Source organism: Gigantopelta aegis, chromosome 2, assembly GCF_016097555.1.
Source record: "Gigantopelta aegis isolate Gae_Host chromosome 2, Gae_host_genome, whole genome shotgun sequence".
NCBI lineage: Eukaryota > Metazoa > Mollusca > Gastropoda > Neomphalida > Peltospiridae > Gigantopelta > Gigantopelta aegis.
This window is the reverse complement of record NC_054700.1, coordinates 47,670,054-47,690,487: the sequence shown is the minus strand read 5'-3', so window position 1 is coordinate 47,690,487 and position 20,434 is coordinate 47,670,054. Positions and strand designations below refer to the sequence as shown.

At 32.8% G+C, this 20,434-nt stretch overlaps 1 protein-coding gene across 1 annotated transcript in view; it reads right to left on the bottom strand.

Annotated features, from left to right (window-relative positions):
* Positions 1–1,023: 1,023 nt before the first annotated feature.
* LOC121386478 (COP1-interactive protein 1-like) overlaps positions 1,024–20,434 on the bottom strand; it is a 53,748-nt gene continuing 34,337 nt past the window's right edge. Inside the window, exons 30-41 of the mRNA XM_041517396.1 lie at positions 19,765–19,896; positions 19,199–19,372; positions 18,268–18,366; positions 14,186–14,320; positions 13,212–13,375; positions 10,410–10,503; positions 9,719–9,854; positions 8,957–9,048; positions 7,765–7,833; positions 6,862–7,064; positions 5,221–5,299; positions 1,024–4,442 (exon numbers count right to left, since the gene is read on the bottom strand). Coding sequence (XP_041373330.1) covers positions 4,395–4,442; positions 5,221–5,299; positions 6,862–7,064; positions 7,765–7,833; positions 8,957–9,048; positions 9,719–9,854; positions 10,410–10,503; positions 13,212–13,375; positions 14,186–14,320; positions 18,268–18,366; positions 19,199–19,372; positions 19,765–19,896 — 1,425 coding nt within the window. The 3' untranslated portion in view covers positions 1,024–4,394. The remainder of the gene's footprint in view (positions 4,443–5,220; positions 5,300–6,861; positions 7,065–7,764; positions 7,834–8,956; positions 9,049–9,718; positions 9,855–10,409; positions 10,504–13,211; positions 13,376–14,185; positions 14,321–18,267; positions 18,367–19,198; positions 19,373–19,764; positions 19,897–20,434) is intronic.

Here is a 20,434-nt window from a genome sequence, read left to right as displayed (position 1 = left end):
AAATGTTCACAAACGGCACTAGGGAAGATGTGATTTCACATAAGGAAACATGCTATTCCATGGGCAGAATATATATCTTGAAAATTGGATGCGTCGGTCATGGCACACTGAACTATTTCTTATGCCAGCCAGTTCACTACAACTGGTATATCAAAGGCCTTGGTATGTGCTATCCTGTCTGGGATGGTGCATATAAAAAGATTCCTTGCTACCAATGGAAAAATGTAACAGGTTCTCTCTCCAAGTCTAAGATTATATCGATTAATTTTTCAAAACTAAAAAAAAAAACCCTCCAGAAAACACAAGTTGATGAGTGTTGTTTTTTGGAAGTATAACTATTTGGCGAGATATGAACACTGGTATACACAATTCAGTTCACAAACAGCACTAGGGGTAAAATGTACAATTTCACATGGTTTCAGTGTACCTGTGGTAGAAACAATACACATCTTGGAATTTGATGCGTTAGGTACGGGCCTCTGGTTGGGACTGGGGATGGGCAGAGCTCGGTAGAGCTAGAAATTGGGCCATTTCTTGTTCCAGCCAGTGTACAACGACTGTTATATCAAAGGCTGTGTATATACTATCCTGTCTGGGATGTATTGAATTTGCTCTGTATGTTGAAATTATTAAATGTATTGACATCCAATAGCCAATTATTTATATCGATGTGCTCTAGTGGTGTCATTAAACAAAACAAACTTCTTTTTTTTTGGTTGCCTTCACGAGTCCATCATGAGTTATTGTTCCTGCAACCCACACCGAAAGGCACAGACACTAAGTTTAGTTAATCTACAAACCTGCAACACACATTTAGATATGATTATAACAGAGAGAAACTAAAGTCTGTGATGTTTAAACAGGGAAATACTATCAAAAATAACCAGTGCATTTCTCATTAACTATTACTTTTTAGATGAACATGCGTTTTTAAAAAATAGGGTATGTCGCTTTAAGGCGAGATACTAAATAAATAATCAACAACATAACCAAAACAAATATAAGAATATTTTTAATGCTTACACCAAGTACAAAAAAAAACATTTTCACTTCCTGTAGTGAATAGTCAATAAGAATATATATATCAAGGACCAGCCTTAAAAAATATCACAGAATTAATACAACATTGATAAGAAAAGAAAATAATTCTCAAAGCTTTAAAAACTGGTATATAAATATTTTATGCTAGATTTGTTTAAAGACTAAACCTTTGTTTATCTATGACACAGTACATTTAAAAGCCAATTTTGTTTTATTTTACTAATATGTATACAGCAAAATGTAAATAGAAGATAATAAACAAGTTACCTGTTATTATCAAATTTATGTCCCGAGCGAAATAATCTCCAACAATTTTGCCTCTAAAAGCCTTTATTTTTTTTACACATGCATAGAAATGATGTAAACCACTTTCCACACTGTTCACAGTATTGCAATAACTTTGTATTCTAATCACATTCACAGATAATTTTCAAAAACAAAAGTTCTCTTTATTCTGCTAAAAATAATCTATAACTGCATTAAAATTACATTTTGTTATAAATTTAATGCTGAAAACACAGTCAGGACTGCAAACTCTTTAAACTACATGATGTCATTTTGTGTTTGCTAAATTGTGATGATGTCATATTTTGTACCGACAATATCATTGGTTTGTAGGCGTCAAATCGTCCAATAATATTATACGTTACACCAATGCAGAATATTTCTCACTGAGAAAATATGGAAAATATTTCCCGTTATGAGTGACCACCGAGGTAATAAAATATTTTATGTAACCAGGATTCATAGCGTTAAAGACCAAACAAATTCAAAGACTTTTACCTGCCATTTTCAAAGACTTTTACACAGCCGTCAAAGACAATAGAATGCGATAAAAAATACCAAATCAGTTCATTTACATTGCTGTCCATGACAAAATAATTGAGCTTTTTAAAATGCATCATAACAGATTAAACCTTGTAACTGGAAAATATCAAATGCATGCAGCTGTAAAATATATCATTGCTTTGGCTATCATTTGTGAGAATTTAAAGACTTTTACTACAATTTAAAGACTTTCAAAGACCTAAAAATAATATACTGTGAGCATTGCACAGAGTTTCTCAATAACTGACATCTTAGACTGCTAGTAACTCAATCCTCAACTATAATACTCAACTTTAGCAAGTTATATTTGGAAACAAAATATGTCAAGTTAAGTAACTGCATGTATTTTTTGATGGATGACAGAACTAATTGCAGTCATGCATTACAATGGTGATGTGTGGAATATCCAAACCGGATAGTCTCATTGACCACATGTTGCACAAATTTAAGACGTGCACAAATTGTTTATCATGACATACATGAAACATGAGAGAAGAATTAATACATGTAACTGATCATCTTAATAAACATGCTATGGATTTTGAATTGTTGGTTCTCCCAAAGCCAACTGATTAACTGCATAATTAAAAATATTTTAGACATATTTTCCTACATCATAACATTGAAACCTTCTTGAAAACAAGAAACATTACTGTAACAGAATCCCAATGTTGAATGCAGCTAAAAATTAACAACGAAAGTTGTGCTGAATATTATACATTATACTCTTAACTTATTGATGGAGTAGAAAAATAAAATAAATGGATTAGTCAATCTTGTAATTCCAGTATTTTGCATATATTCAAAAGTGCATTTCCATAGATGGACAAATACATACGTAAAAAAATAATAAAAATACAACCCCAAAATTATTTCCAATAAAAGAACAAATATTATAGAAATATTTTAAAAGATCACAGTTAAGCCAACAGTGTATCACAGTAAGCATATAAACGAATGAAAACTATAACTGATAAAATGGTTCATAATTAAATGACAACAAATGCAGATATATTAGTAATAAAGTGAAAATGAACGTGTGCTGATGTGATTTACTATTTGGCCTGTCTTGCACTCAATCCCCTAGACTCATCTCTCTTCCCTTCTAAGACATTTTCTGTATTCCACAGGGACGTGAAAGGGGCTGGAACAAGAAAACTTACTGTGGCTGGGGTCCAGGAGCCGCTCAAGGGCCCCTGAAGGAAAATTGTTGTTTGCAATCTCTGGAACTGCCAAAAATTGCATTCAGTGCTAAAAAATCTAAACTGGTTATAACTTATAATATACATCATAAAATTGAAACCGTGAAAACATGCAAATGAACCTTGTGTGGTCAACAGTACTGAACATGTTTTTGATTTTTTTAGACGAAATGGAAAAACGCATTTACGCGTTTCCATGTAGCTCTCACATCCCTGATTCCATTTCTAACCTTAACATTACCACCAAAGGATTTTTTTTTTTTAAATTGACTAATTGTAAAAAGTCCCTAGCTTGTCAAATTTAGTGAAGTTAGAAGCCTGGAAAAGGATAAAGTGTGAAGTCTATACAAAATTTCTTCAAATATAATCCTTTTTGTAAGTCGGAGGAAATGTGCTGAATGTAAACCTTTTTTTTAAACGTCACTTATTAATGAAACAAAATTCTACTTTTAAATGCAATATTACTCCCTATATGGTCAAATGCATTATGTTTGGTAAGTGAAAAACAGACTTTCAGACAATGTATGCCACAAGTAAATGCAATTTTTTTTTAATATACAAAACCTTACTTTCACTTCAAATATATTAATATGGACGGAATGCATTTAAATAATATAAAAAATAAAATGCATAAAACATTGCATAGATGCCAGAATATATATTACGAAATGGAAATTCACAACTGCATTATTTACCAAAATTATTAGTATGTAACTGTGTACAAAATAGTAGTTTACTTAAAATGGTTAGTATATAAAAACATTAAAACCAAAAATAATACATTGTATTTCAAAATGTAAACTCTATAACAACAAATGAGTTACTAACTGAAATTACTAGAACATTTATTTTTAAAATCTTATTAAATACGTACATTCCTAGAAAATAATGATTAGTAAATCAAAATTTTTGATTTTGATGGGATTTTTGCAATCATCACAAAATGATTAGTATGTAAAATAATAAATATAATCATAAATTAGTTTGTAACAATATAAAATTAAAATCTTTTGATATTGTTTCAAAGTTCACTTTTGAAAAATCATTGATAACAAATAATACAAAAATGTATAAAAATTATTTAAATAAACATTTGTAAGACAACAATACTGACATACGGCAAAAATATAATAGCGTCCCAGATTATCAAAGCAAAATGAAAAATAAATATTTCCTAAATAAAGTTGAAACACTTGGAACAACTGTCTTAAATTCACAATGACAATGGCACAGCCATATTTCTTTCAATAACTGTAGCTTCCACAATGAACACGCACACACAGTCGTTGTCTACACAATGCACACGCCACAAACAGTCGTTGTCTACACATCTTCATCTACTGCATCTCCTTTCTTCAGCTTCTGAATTATCTGTAAAATAACAGTAGTGTAAGTAACGTTGAATGTGAAACCAGACGGAGGATAAGAAATTCAACCACACTGTGGCAGCAGGGATGTACCCTCTGGGAGCCAGTTGCCCTCCTGAGAATCTCTTTTTTTTTTCTTCTCTTTTTTAAACTCCACAAAATAGCATATACATCTCAGGTTTTAATTTGTATAGTGTTTCATTTGTTTATAAAAAGTAGTGTCCCTCCTAGGATTTTGATCAGGGTACGACCCTGGACAGAGGATCAGACATTAAACCAAACTTGAGATTTAGAACAAATAAGATAATATACTGATGAAAAGAAATAAGGGATCATACCAACACAAACGGAAGAAAGTGACTGTAACCAAAACCCTCGTCCATAACTGTGTTATTGACATTTTATTTCAAATTAAGGACATTATCATGCTAACAGTGACTGAAATGTGGTCTACAATACAAAGTGTTCCCTTTCTCTCGATATATATATAAAATAAAGGTTTTTTGGTTGTTTTGTTTTTTAGCAATTTGTATACATTCAAAAGAATAAATGATTCAGGGATAAAAGTCTCTTGAAGGGATAGAATCAGAGAACTCTTAAATCAGAGAACTCTTAAACTGGCAAGAGTATACTTTTATTTCAAATACATGAACTCCTATTTTTCACATTCTCATTAATAAAATCTTATTAACAAAAAATAGAGACATGAAATTAACATTCTCACTGTCAAGATGTATCAATATTATCAATATAAGTTTATTTCTTTCGTAATGGCAACTTACAGCTTTAAGTCTGGCAATTTCCTTGTTCTCGGCATTCTTCGTTGCATCATTGGTGATCAGTTTCACTCGAGAAGCATAGCTGGAAAATAAAATAACTGTTTGATTACAAATACTAGATGTTTTCTTTACACTCTTTTGGTAACTTATTCTCACTGAAATACACATACCTTCATTTGGTATCAATATGTACTAAGTGCATAAGATTTATGAAGATGTAAACATTATTATTATTCACATAGTTCAAGATATTCAGGGAAATATAACCAGTATGACCAACGTGTTTCATAATGATTTCATGTGCACAACAAATGACGTAATTTTGTGAAGTGGCATCATAACTTAATACATCATTTCGAAAAATTACGTTGTTTTGTCATTTCTATTTAGTTACATTTGAAATGTTTTGACATGGTCCTAGCTTGTTATTCATGAAAATAATATTTTGGATAATGTGGATAATAAAGAAATTATTACACTCATGTGTGAATTGTACTGATTTTACAAAACTCATGTCAGGATTCATGTATACAAGAATCCTGACACTCGTTTCATAAAATCAGTACGATAAACAAGCTCGTATAATAATCTCTATTTATGTTATCTACCATCTACTGGTGCTCAGCCCCTAAAGGCTGTTTTTTTATGAAAATATTACCAGCATTGGAGGAATTATTTAAGATGTTGTAGTTATGATACATCTCTAAAACATTTAAAGTCATATTTACTATATCTGGGGGTTTTTTGGTGCTATTATCATACCCATCCTCCCAGTGTCAGCCACTGTGCAGTTAATAGTAATCAATACCATTACTATAGAAAAATATCAACAAGCAACATGTGCACTAATAAGAAAACCAGAAATATAAAAATATAGAGAAAACCTGAGGTGTTTTCTCTTTTATAGATACATTACCTGTCCTCAAACAAGTGCACTCCCCCCCCCCCCCCCCCATGGCTAGTAGTCTGGTCCAAACATTCCAAAAGCCAATGGGATGGTCTAAATTCTTCTACTGTATGCTCCCTCTATTTCCAGTCACGTGACTGTAACTTCCTTCTTTTTTTCTTTGCTGTTTGGTTCGGACGTCTACAGTAGAAGAATTTAGGCCATCCCATTGGCTGTTGGGATGTTTGGACCAGACTACTAGCCATGGGGGGGGGGGGGGGGGGGAGTGCACTTGTTTGAGAACAGGTAATGTCGAAAAGAAAAACATTCTGTAAAAGATACAGCTGTTATATGTGTATTTCCAATAAAGGTAACTAGAATAGAAACTGCTGTAAAACATGATGGTCCCTGAGTGATACAACATAGTTCATTAGTGTTGTAATCAGTTGCAAAGATGTTGAAGCATAAATAAAAATTAATTTGAAAGAAATCCAAAAAACCCAGTTCAGATTGGTATTAAAAATTGTTGTAAAACACAAACTAATGTGAGTGATACAACAATTTATTTGAGGAGATGGTGTTATAGTATCAATAAAAATTATTTCAGACGACCTCAGTTAGTATTAAAAATTGTTGTAAAACATGATACAACAGTTTCGACAGTGTTGTAATTGGCCGTGGAGACATAAATTAAAAAAATATTTTAAAACCTAAATTTCAGAATTAGTATTAAAAACTGTTGTCAAACTAGAACATACGTGAGTGATACGACGGTTTCGTCCGTGTTGTAATCGGCCGGGGAGACGTTGACGAACATGAGCGTCTTGGCGTTTCCTCCGAGCGAATCCTGCATCAGCATCGTGAGCTTGTTGTTACGGTATGGGATGAACGACTGCTCACTGCTCAGAGCAGAGATGACGTCTCCTAGCGCAGATAATGACTTGTTGATGGACATCGCTTCCTGTGGGAGAGCAAAAAACACTAATGAACACAGATAAAAGTAGATTACAAAAAAACATAATCCAGAAATGTTAATACTGATGGTCGATTACCGATACTGGCCCCAGGGTTAGGGTTGCACAATGGTCTAAAATAGAGGCCCCAATACAGAATGTATGCAAAGCATCAGCTGAAACCATATCACAAGTATTGGACAGAAAATATGGAAAATTTTGAACAAATGACCGAAAATCTGAAAACCCTGTACAGGTGATAAACAAATCGGAATTCAGAATAATTCCAGAAAATTTTCATCTCTGACTGAAAGTTGAGAATGTTTCACAGAAATATTTCCTAAATGGCAATTTATTAATGGGGTATGCTGGTGGCACAAAGTAAATTGTCAGACTGAGATAGTGGCATAAGTAATTAAAAAATCAAAAATCAAACCAGTAGGAGCTGCCAATAATAAATAGTATAGGGTAAAGTATCCAACCGTTACCCTACCTATTGGTTAGGTTTAGATTAGAGTTAGGATTAGGGTTAGGGTGAGGTTCCCTCTTTTTATCAATATAACAGGAGGGGGTTACAGGTGGATATGTTTCCAGGATTTATAATAAATCTTAAATTAATTAACTATTCAATTCTATGAAACTTCTGTCCTCACACCTATTACAAAATGATTTGTGTGAATAATTTTACTTTAATGTTAAATAGGTTACCTTGAGCTGTTCAGCTCCAGCCTGGGTCTTTGCAACTCTTTCACTGCCCGCCAGATCCACCAAGCTCAGCTGAAACGGTCAGTTAAAAAAAGAAGAAATCTTAGAATGCTTTCTCCTTTTGGAATGAACACCTATTCTTAAATCAAACTACAATTTATTAAATTAAAAGAGTTTTTTTTTTTTTTTTAAATCCAATATATTATAAAATTAATACACTATATTATTAAAACTCAGTGAAATGGGTCAACTTTTCTTTTCTTTTCTATCTTTTGGCACTCTATTTGGGATAATGACTGTCTAAATTTTGGAGAAAATATACTGATAGAAAGAAGTAAGGGAACACTTAATTTTATAGATCACATTTTTCTTAGTGTACTAATGTCTGTATAGCATACAAACATGTAAGGTGGGACTAAATTTATGTAACGTGGGACTGAATGTCAGTAACATGGGACTGAATGTCAGTAACGTGGGACTGAATGTCAGTAACATGGGACAGAATGTCAGCAACATGGGACTGAATGTTAGTAACGTGGGACCAAATGTCAGCAACGTGGGACTGAATGTCAGTAACGTGATACTACATGTCAGTAACGTGGGACAGGATGTCAGTAACATGGGACAGAATGTCAGTAACGTGAGACTGAATGTCAGTAACATGGGACTGAATGTCAGTAACGTGGGACCAAATGTCAGCAACGTGGGACAGAATGTCAGTAACGTGAGACTACGTCAGTAACATGAGACAGAATGTCAGTAACATGGGACAGAATGTAAGTAACGTGAGACTGAATGTCAGTAACGTGGGACCAAATGTCAGTAACATGGGACAGAATGTCAGTAACGTGAGACTACATGTCAGTAACGTGGGACAGAATGTCAGTAACATGGGACAGAATGTCAGTAATGTAAGACTACATGTCACTGACATTGTTAACTTCCTGACAGTACTCCATTGCTTTTATTATTCACGCGATCCCTTATTTCTTTCCATCAGTATAAAGTAAAAAGGAATTGTTTTTGCTCATCTGACTGCCCATAAGATACTATTTCCAGATGAATAAGTCCAGATTAAAAAACTATGACTGCATTATTGAAAAAGTAAAATATACAGCCCATAAGATACTACTCATATAAAGACTTTTCATTTTTCCTTATTGAAGACAGTATAATATACTTTCTTACTACTGACCTTTCCCTTCAACACTTGACCTGTGAGTTTGTTAGTGCTCTCCATCACAATCCCAAGAATCAAATGAGAACGTGAACTTTCAGAGTTCATCACTGAAATAAAACAAAATGGGAAACAAAATTACCAAACAAATAACCATGACAACATGAAATAAACAGTGTCAACAAATACACAAAGCAGATACTATAATATCCACTGAAAAGGATCAATAACTAAACACTATTGTGGGATCTGAAATAAACAGGCTTGGATTTTGCAAACATGAAGGTTTGTAAAGTTTGTTTAAAGTTTGTTTTATTTACTAACACCAGTAGAGCACACTAATCATCAGCTGTTGGATGCCAAACATTTTTCCATTAGTAGCAAGGATCTTTTATATGCACCATCCTACAGAGAGGATAACACATACCTCGGCCTTTGATATACCAGTCGCGGTGCACAGACTGGAATGAGAAATAGCCCAATGAACCCACCGACAGAGACCGATCCCAGACCCACATCACATCAGGAGAACCTATTACCACTGGGCTACACCCAGCCCCTCCTGAATGTTTAGACCAAACACATTTTTGATGGCAAAAATGCTATTGGTAAGAGCTCAGATAACATATAATAAAAAAGCAAAAAAAGGCTATCCAAGAAGTATAATGATTGTAAATATTTTGAATGAATGAATGATTAATGAATTTTTAACGACACCACAGCACAAAAATGCACATCGGCTGTTGGGTGTGACAGTAAATATTTAGAAATTCTTCTCACTCGTTGATGCGGTGTGTCTGTTCTTGGATCCATCTTCAAACAGTGCGAACAGCTCCTTTGTGTTGGTGGCGATCTTCACCGCCGCTCCCTGGATAAACACCATGCCCTTCTGGTCTTTCTTGATGTCCAATCGTTCCTGACAGATACGAAAACATTGCAAGTGTAAAGCAATATAATGTACTGTGCGTGTGGTTTGAATAAATCATAACAGACTAAGATTCATGGGTTAGAAACACAAACTAGTTTATTTTTCTTTCTTTTTTTGTCTTTTTTTCCAAATTTATGTATTTTATAATTATAAATGGAAATAGAATGCATTTATAGTAACTTAAACAGTACTAAAGTTCTGTAGGTATTTACTAAAAAAATTATTATGGTAACTCTCAACTATGATGAAAGTATTTTTTGATAGCAGATAACATTAAATCCATTGGTAAAATGGAGTTTTACTGCCTCCAAAAATCACTGGCTATTCTTGTAAAATTGATGTTTATTTGTTTTATTGTTACTGTTTTTTAAAGCAGTCACACCTGGCATTTGCATGATCCAATATAAATATTAAACACATTTCTAACAAAAAACTATTATTTTTTCCAGCTTTTCCTCCTACATTATCTTAAAATAATTGCCAGACAATAAATGTATTTCCCGATTTCCAAAGCCAGTCAGAACTGTTAACGGGAACACTTACATCATCATAACTGCCAGGTTTAGCAAACAGGTCGATGAGTTTATCGTTGTACAATTCCAACATGTACACCGAGATGCTGGTTTTAAACTTGGATCTGAAAAATATGTATTAAATAATTTGTAATATACTGAACAGCAACAACAAATATGTATTAAATAATTTGTAATATACTGAACAGCAACAAAACATACATGTATGTATTAAATAATTTGTAATGTACTGAACAGCAACAACAAATATGTATTAAATAATTTGTAATATACTGAACAGCAACAAAACATTTGTATTAAATAATTTGTAATATACTGAACAGCAAAATATGTATTAAATAATTTATAATATACTGAACAGCAACAAAACATACATGTATGTATTAAATAATTTGTAATATACTGAACAGCAACAACAAATATGTATTAAATAATTTGTAATATACTGAACAGCAACAAAAAATTTGTATTAAATAATTTGTAATATACTGAACAGCAAAATATGTATTAAATAATTTGTAATATACTGAACAGCAACAACAAATATGCATTAAATAATTTGTAATATACTGAACAGCAACAACAAATATGCATTAAATAATTTGTAATATACTGAACAGCAAAATATGTATTAAATAATTTGTAATATACTGAACAGCAACAACAAATATGTATTAAATAATTTGTAATATACTGAACAGCAACAAAACATACATGTATGTATTAAATAATTTGTAATGTACTGAACAGCAACAACAAATATGTATTAAATAATTTGTAATATACTGAACAGCAACAAAACATTTGTATTAAATAATTTGTAATATACTGAACAGCAAAATATGTATTAAATAATTTATAATATACTGAACAGCAACAAAACATACATGTATGTATTAAATAATTTGTAATATACTGAACAGCAACAACAAATATGTATTAAATAATTTGTAATATACTGAACAGCAACAAAAAATTTGTATTAAATAATTTGTAATATACTGAACAGCAAAATATGTATTAAATAATTTGTAATATACTGAACAGCAACAACAAATATGCATTAAATAATTTGTAATATACTGAACAGCAACAACAAATATGCATTAAATAATTTGTAATATACTGAACAGCAAAATATGTATTAAATAATTTGTAATATACTGAACAGCAACAACAAATATGTATTAAATAATTTATAATATACTGAACAGCAACAACAAATATGTATTAAATAATTTGTAATATACTGAACAGCAAAATATGTATTAAATAATTTGTAATATACTGAACAGCAACAACAAATATGTATTAAATAATTTGTAATATACTGAACAGCAACAACAAATATGTATTAAATAATTTGTAATATACTGAACAGCAACAACAAATATGTATTAAATAATTTGTAATATACTGAACAGCAACAACAAATATGTATTAAATAATTTGTAATATACTGAACAGCAACAACAAATATGTATTAAATAATTTGTAATATACTGAACAGCAAAATAGGTATTAAATAATTTGTAATATACTGAACAGCAACAAATTAAAATATTAACTTGGTTTTATTTAATTTATTTAAAGGCACACACCCTAGTTTCAACCTGTAAAAATGGACACGAAGTTTGGTTAAGTTACAAACTGTAACACATTTGGATAACGTTACAAGAGAGTGAAACAAGAATCTGTGAAGTTGGAACGGTGAAATATCATTAAAAATAGACTAAAACTTGATTCCATAACCATTACTTCTCAGACACACGTGCGTTTAAAAAAAAAAAAAAAAATGCATTTTGTGGTATTAGAAACACACGGATACCTAGAAAAATGTGGATTGTATGGAAATGAATAATCTAAACAATAAAATGTAAGTAAAGTTTGATTTCAGTGATCATAAACAGCTCTAATAGTGTTTAAAAACTAGGGTCTGTCCCTTTAAAATTGTTTAGTTTGAATCATTTTAGTTTGTGTGTATATTAAAATTATCAATGTCTAGTGAATATTTCAGCCTATTTTGACAGTCTATTTACTGAATTGACTGTATCATGAAAAAAACAAAAAGTATTTCGTTGTTCTTCAGTATATTTCTCAACAGTGCCATGTGAGTGAGAGCAACAGCAGTGCAAAAAGTGATTTGTTACCCAGTGTTATATCTTCATATGTGCCACTGCTGGCAGAACTTGTTGTACAGTGAAAAATCATTTATTAATTTCAGTCTAAATGTAAATCAGCATCTTCCCATTATTAGCGGCGAGATGTAGCCCAGTGGTAAAGTGCTAGCTTGGTGTGCGGTCAGTGTGGGATCGATGGGTGGGCCAGCCAGTGCACCACGACTGGTATACCAAATGCCAATGGTCTGTGGGATGGTGCATATAAAAGATCTTTTGCTACTAATGGAAAAAAGGGTTTCCTCTCTAAGACTACATGTCAAATTTACAAATGTTTGACATTCAACAGCTGATTAATAAATCAATGTGCTCTAGTAGTGTTGTTAAACAAAACAAATGTCATATTAATAATTACAAGCACTGAAACCACCCAAAATTATAATAATTTCACCAGTGGCATGGACTAGAAGAGATACTTCTTTGCAATAGCAAGCAAAACATTACGAAGGGATGAGGCCCTAAGGTTTTTTGTAACTGGATCTATGTTCAATTTTATCAAATTTGAAAACTCTTTCATATATCTTACAAAATTTTATAATAAATAACTTTGACAGCAGTTGTACCATTTTTTTCAATGAAACCATTATACAAGTTTTGGGGTTTTTTTTTTTAAATATTGCATGGTGTTTACACACTTGTTATCTTCAGCCAGTTGGAAGATTCTCTGGAAGGCTCTAGGAGCAATGCCTGGATGATTCTGTTCCTGATCACCAATCATGGTGAACGTTTTACCAGATCCCGTCTGACCATATGCAAAGATGCACACGTTGTAACCGTCAACTGCCGACTGTATCAGAGTCTACAAAAAATACACATATATATGTTTTATTTGTTTTTTTACCCAGTTAGTCGTTAACTTACCTCTAATACTAAAATAAATTCATCAGCAGTGTTCGACAAAAACAAGGAGTCATACAGTGTGAACATCAGTTTTTATTCTGTTCATACTTTCATGAACCAAAAAATAATTAGTCGATTCTTAAATGAATAAAAAATATCAAATTATAAAGAAACAGAAATTCATGCATTAATTGAATTTGTAGATCATAAAATGATTAATATAGATATTTTGGAATTTCATCTCATGATTTTATGTTTCCGATCCCAAACTTGAGATTCGCAGAAGCACAAAAAACTGCTAAATTCACTGCATGAAAATTATTTGTTATTTACTACAAACCAATAACAGGGCTCGAACGTAAGAATTTGTCTCCCACGGCAATTTTTAAAAGAATTGCCATGGGTGAAACAGTCCACCGATGGCAATTTTGAGCCTGCCTATGGCAATTTTTTTTAAAGTGACATTTGCAGCAAATAAACCTGACTGAAAGGCTATCTTGTTATATGTAGAAATCTTTTAAATGTGCAAATGTTAAATATTGGCAGATAATGTACACCAGGTGTATACATTTCGCCACTGTTGAGGAGCTTTATCGACGGCACAAAAGTGCCATCGCTACCTACGGCAATTTATATCTCAACGACGGCAATTGCCGTCAGTGCCGCCGTTAAGTTCGAGCCCTGCAATAAACAGATTTCATGATTAGACAAAGCATTGTATTTGTAGAATCTGCTTAGGCCTAAACCAAAATGTTTTTGTTTCACTTACATCCACATCAGTGAAGACTTTTTCCTGTGATGCGTCTTCCATGAAGATTTGATCATACTGGAATTCCTTCAGACCTCTGCTGGACTGGACTTGTACCGTGTATTCATCAGGAGATTTCAAAACAGAGACATTGCCCTGAACAACGAGAACACAATATCAACAAATAATAAATTACAATCAGTGGGGAAAAAACCCCTGTTATGAATAAATAGTTATTTTAACCATGAAAAATGTGTATGAAATGTGGTTGATACAGCTCGTGAAGGTTTCTGAAACATATACATAAATGCAAAACATAAATACAATCGTAAGGATACAGTATTAAATATTAATATGTGTATTACTTATTTTTCAGTTATCAGAATCTGAACAGTCAATATAAAACTTAGTCACTCCCCCATCCTTCTGAAATAAATTATAATACTGATTAGCTAATACATAATTATTACTAAAGATAAAATAAAACAATATTTAATTTAGTTTGATAACTGCAGAATAGTTTCCAATACAAAATTACACGACATACATGAAACAAATGCATGAAATGATTACATAAGATCTCATTTCTACACATCATGATGATTAATGGCATTTACCAGTACGAAGTGAGTATCCTTTATCTAGAGAGGTGAAGGGTTATTTCCTGTTTAAATATTCATGAATATATCTGTGCTTAGCTACTGCAGATTATTGGTGTGAGTATAATTAACTATGATTGTGATTACATTATTATCATTATTATTATTATTATTATTAAATACGATATTATAGACATGCTTACATCGACAATTTGTAGCAGAATACAATAATAAACATATTTTAAAATGCAATGGAAATGTTTTGAATACATAATATTAACTACGTTTTTCTGTTTATTTATGATTTATTGCATGTTTTTATATGGTTAAACTATATACAATGTGCATCTATACCTCTTATTAAGGTAAGTGAATGGTTCTTTTCTTCTAAAAGTTTGGTCATTAGTAACACCATTTATATACTGGTTTTAATCAAGAGTTGAGGGGTTTTTTCATGGATTAAACTGCTGGCAGTATCAAGTAAAATGGGGATTATTTCTACTTGTTGAGTATTAGTGATAAGGGAATTATTACTCAGTGGCATATTAGTGACTATACTGTGTTTTATGATTACTAATTCTTCTGGAGTATACCCTATGAAGATGAAGTAATTGACGTTTGTGCTGCAAAAAAAAGGACAGGAAAGCAATTAGGAATTTCTTATCAATTCTTAATGGAAGTATTTACAGTATATAACACATAAATAAACAGATAATTTAGTACTATGAAAACATAACTGTAACCATGTTTTTCAACAAAGTTTTAAGTGTTTAATAGCACTGTGACAGAAGATTAACCTTCTGACTACTGCAGGCGAGATATCTCGCCCGACATCACGCCAGTCGACATACTGTACACTGTATACAGTGCATTCCCCAATTCATATTTCCTGCCGTTTTCCACACGACACTCACTGGAAAGACTTGTATAACAGGAAACAGAAGTTAATCCAGCTTCCTGTATCTTTAGGTGTTGTTTTTCTTTGGAAAATAATTTGTAATTTTGAGTTCAAAAAGTGTTTTTCGGCAAATATTTTCGCTTGACAACAGTGGCAGCACGTCATGGTCATTTTCAGAGATCGATAGCTGATTGTGACAGCTAATTTGATAATAAATTTGATCATTTTACCTACAACGAAAATCACCAAATATTGGGATATGAATCGTAGTTAGTTTAAAAAAAAAAAATTCTGGCCAGAAAACCAGTTATCGGAAATAATAGACATAAATACTGGACAGCTGGCCACAAATGTCGGTAACTAAATGCAACTTTGTAGATTTTTTGCCTAATTTTAGTCATTAACTGATCTAAAATATCATAAAAATTATAAAAACCCACGAAAATAATACTTACCGATTCATATATATGAACTTTATTTGATGTATTTATAAATTATTTTAGTGAATGTAACTTGTAAGTGAGTAAAATTATAAACTTGTACCCACTCTACAAAAATTAATGCAGTAGTCTAAAGGTTAATCAGGAGATAGCTCTGACATTCACCAAATTCGCCAATTGCAAATTTTAAAACAATTAGCAAATTTTATTTTAATTTGGCGAAATAATTTCATGTAATAATTGACAGTTTGTCGGAAAACAACTGGGTTTCTGCAATTTTCGAAGTTTAATAGATAATTCGACAGGTTGAACTCATTGGATTGGAGACACTTTTTTCTCACTGCAAGGAATCACACACTCCATTCCACGATGACTTAGCTATTTCTATTTTTCTTAATTATTTTCATTTTTTAAAATTATTATATTAAACTGCATCATCAAAAGGATAATTCTAACATCTTTACTGAGAATGTAATGTTATTTTACATATGCAGACAGATCATATTCTGCATCTTCCAACATGCCTTTCACTTTTTAAAATGTATATATGTTCTCCATTTGTCACGGGGATTCTATAATACCCGTAACTGAATGAAACACGATTGTCCAAATATCTCTCCTAACTGTATATCTATTAGATATCTCTGTAACAGGCAGTTATATACCCGCGTTGGCTCGTCTAGGTATGATCAGAGATACGATCTTATATAAAGTATATATTATTATAGCACGTTTAGTTCACTAGAAAACACAACAAAACACAATACACTTTGGAATCTGTATTAACCTACGCTGACAAATGTACTGCCGCAGTAGTTAATTAATAACAACAATAATAACAACCCAGAACTGATCACTTAATTAGTTAATCTCTAGGTGTCTAGTTTACACAATATGCTAATCACTTCACCGTGACACAACACCCACACGTGTGATAATTGAGAAACGCTTCCAGGGGAACTTAATTAATAAAGGAATTACAGCTCTATTCCTAAATGGTTAATTCTTAATTAACCCTAACTACTCATTCAGTAACCTTGTAACACAGAATTAATACTGGTACCTATCACAATAAAGACAATAACCTACAGTTTACCTAGGTCCTCTAGGATGACTGGCTAAGCTTTTTATATATATTAGATCAGTGAGTCTACAGATTACTGCGTCAGATGACCGACAGCACTGTCTAAATAATATTGGTATAATACAGTATTAAAATATTTAAAGTCACATCAATCACATCAAGGTTATACAACAGAGCAGAAATAATATATTTACCAAAGTCCAAACGGACAACGTTCCCCCGGGATACCTTCCTATGGTTCTCCTCGATATCTCTAAAATCCTAGCTATTTATTCAAAACTCTCAGAGACAGCGAATATCGCCTGGGGGTACAACGCGGTACCTCACCTATCATCTGATATTTCCACCTCTCCCAGAGTCGGTATATTTTTCTCTGATCGTCAGACTGGCTGTCGTCATCGTCGCCAAATCACAGTTGTAAAAACCACACTCGCGGAGGTATTACGTAACTACTCGCCACATGGCCTCCGCACCTGGCTGGGTGTATATTAGAAAGTACAGCTCGAGGACCGTCGCGCAGAAGTATTACGTAACAAGTTGCCCACCTGGACTAAGTGCAATGAAACTGCACACGGCCCTCTAACACAATTAATATCGCCACAGGCGAAAACAAAATTAAGAGCATGTTCCGTCACACCATTGAAGCTGCTATGCACATAACCTCAGGGGAGACAGTGAAATTTTGTTTAACGACACCACTGGTGCACAGTGATAATTAATCATCGACTATTGGATGTCAAACATTGGGTAATTCTGACACAGTCTTCAGACGAAACCTGCTACATTTTTCCTAATGCAGCAAGGGATCTTTTATATGCACTTTCCCACATGCAGGATAGCACATACCATAGCCTTTGATATATCAGTCATGGTGCACTGGCTGGAACAAGAAAAACCCCAATCAGCTGAATCCACCAAGTGGTTCGATCCTTCGACGCAAGCACCTCAAGCGAGCACGCAACCGACATAGCCTAACTCAGAGATGGATGAAACTTCAGCTTTAAAAATAACCCATTAATTATTGAAGAACATATAAAAAAAAGAAAATACAGTCATAAGAAACAAAGTGTTATTCGTCTTACTCTTTCTCTCTCACTGCTAACAAGCGGCCGGACTCTGCAGTACACGCGGATCTTCCCCTTCATGTCTTCAACCATGTTGTAATACTTCTTCCTCAGTACCTACAACAGAGTAGTCATTCAACGGCTTTGTAACAAAATGGCACATTGTTTTATGTCACAGTCACATAAATTGTTTTTGGTTTTGGTTTTTTGCTGGTAAGAAATATCAGGTGACAAAACATAAAATCTTACTGTCTACACAATCTAATTGCGACACTGGGAACATAAACAAACTGTATGTATTACTTTAAAAAGGGGGAAAATCCCAAATGGTGCGACTTAATAGAGACCGTGACTCAATAGGGTACCAGTATACTATAACAAAATATTTTAAATTTCCATCTTGTTGTATAGTCAAAAACTTAATGTGAAGGCAATGTCATACTTCAGCAATAAAGGAATATCAATACCGGCTTTAGACCGAACACTCCCACCCAAAATGAGTCTACACCGACTTCTCTCACACTAACTACTAACAAACCGGCCTCAGTGGCTGGACTACAGGCTGGTAGGAACAGGGTTCGCAGCCCGGTACCGGATCCAACCCAGAGCGAGTCCTTAAGGGCTCAATGGGTAGGTGTAAGGCCACTACACCCTCTTCTCTCTCACTAACCAACTAACAACTAACCCACTGTCCTGGACAGACAGCCCAGGACAGCGTGCTTGAACCTCAATTGGATATAAGCACGCAAACAAGTTGAAATGAAATTACTAACAACTAACCACTAACCCACTATCCTGGACAAACCCACTATCCTGGACAGACAGTCCCAGATAGCTGAGCGCACTTGAACCTTAATTGGATCTCAGCACAGAAAAAAACTACAAAGAAGAATGACTAGCAACCAATGTGACAGACGAAACATGGGCATGATTCAACATCTGGACTTACCCTCTCACTATTGAAATTCTCCACAAGCACTTTGTTCTCCTCAGTCAGTTTCTTCACTTCCTTTTCTAAATATTTCACTTTGCTGGCTGCTTCCACGCCTTCTTTAGCCGCTACCCCAAGGGCAGACAATTCAGCCTGCAGCTTCCTTATTTCGGAAACTTGCTGGTCAACAGTCTACACAAAGTGGAAGAGATAATTGTTATTAGATCATTTTTAAATTATAAGACTTGTTTTTGTATAATTTTTTACCTATTAGTTTTTATATCATTCTTAAATTGTATTACTTGTTTTTATATCATTCTTTCTTTAAATGTATGATTTTTTACAACATTCATTGTTTGTGTTCACAATACATTACGGTTGGAAGGAATGTGATTTTTCAATGCCTAATTGTGAACAGCACAATTTGACAAAAATTGAAATAATAGACATTTAAACCAATTTATAATGACTGTTTTAACATGTCAAAAATAGAAATCAATTCAGTGTAAATCTTTGTACAGGTTTTAACCAGCTAACCTATCCACTAGTAAAGTGACTACGGTCAATCTTCTCCATTTGTATACCTTGAGAGCTTGTTTTAACTCCTCGTCAGCAGTCTTGAAATTGGCAAAAAGTTTTTCATTCTTGGCTTTCTCCATCTCATATTTCTTCTCCAACTCCTTCAAAATCTTCTCATGTCTCTTTATTAGGTTTTTCTTCAAAATATAAAAAATTAGCAAAATGAATATATAAAATAAATCAATTAATATTTTAAACATTTTAAAATAATAATTAATGCAATCATAATGGAATCATATTTTAATTTCCATGCTTCTGTATATGAATTAACGAAAATTACAAATACAGTTGTAAAAAAGTACACCGAAAATATTTTACACTGCCTAATAACTAAGATGAGTATCTTTTAAAAAAACAAGAACAATTCCACAGAATTAGATGTCTTGCCTAGCATAAATGTATTCAGTGTCACTGATAGTTGCATCCATATATGTTCATCTCAATACATGTTAAAAAACCCTAATAATGAACAAAAAACCCACATTTTAAAATTAAATAAAATGTTAATTAAATGAATTTCAAAACATTTAAAACATGTATTGAGATGATTATTCATAGATGCATCTATAAACCAAGTTTCATAGATATAGGACTAACAGTTTGTTAGAAATGGAGCAAAAAACATTGTCTTAAACAAAAAAATGTCCGCCACTGCCACCGGAAAAGTAAAATGTA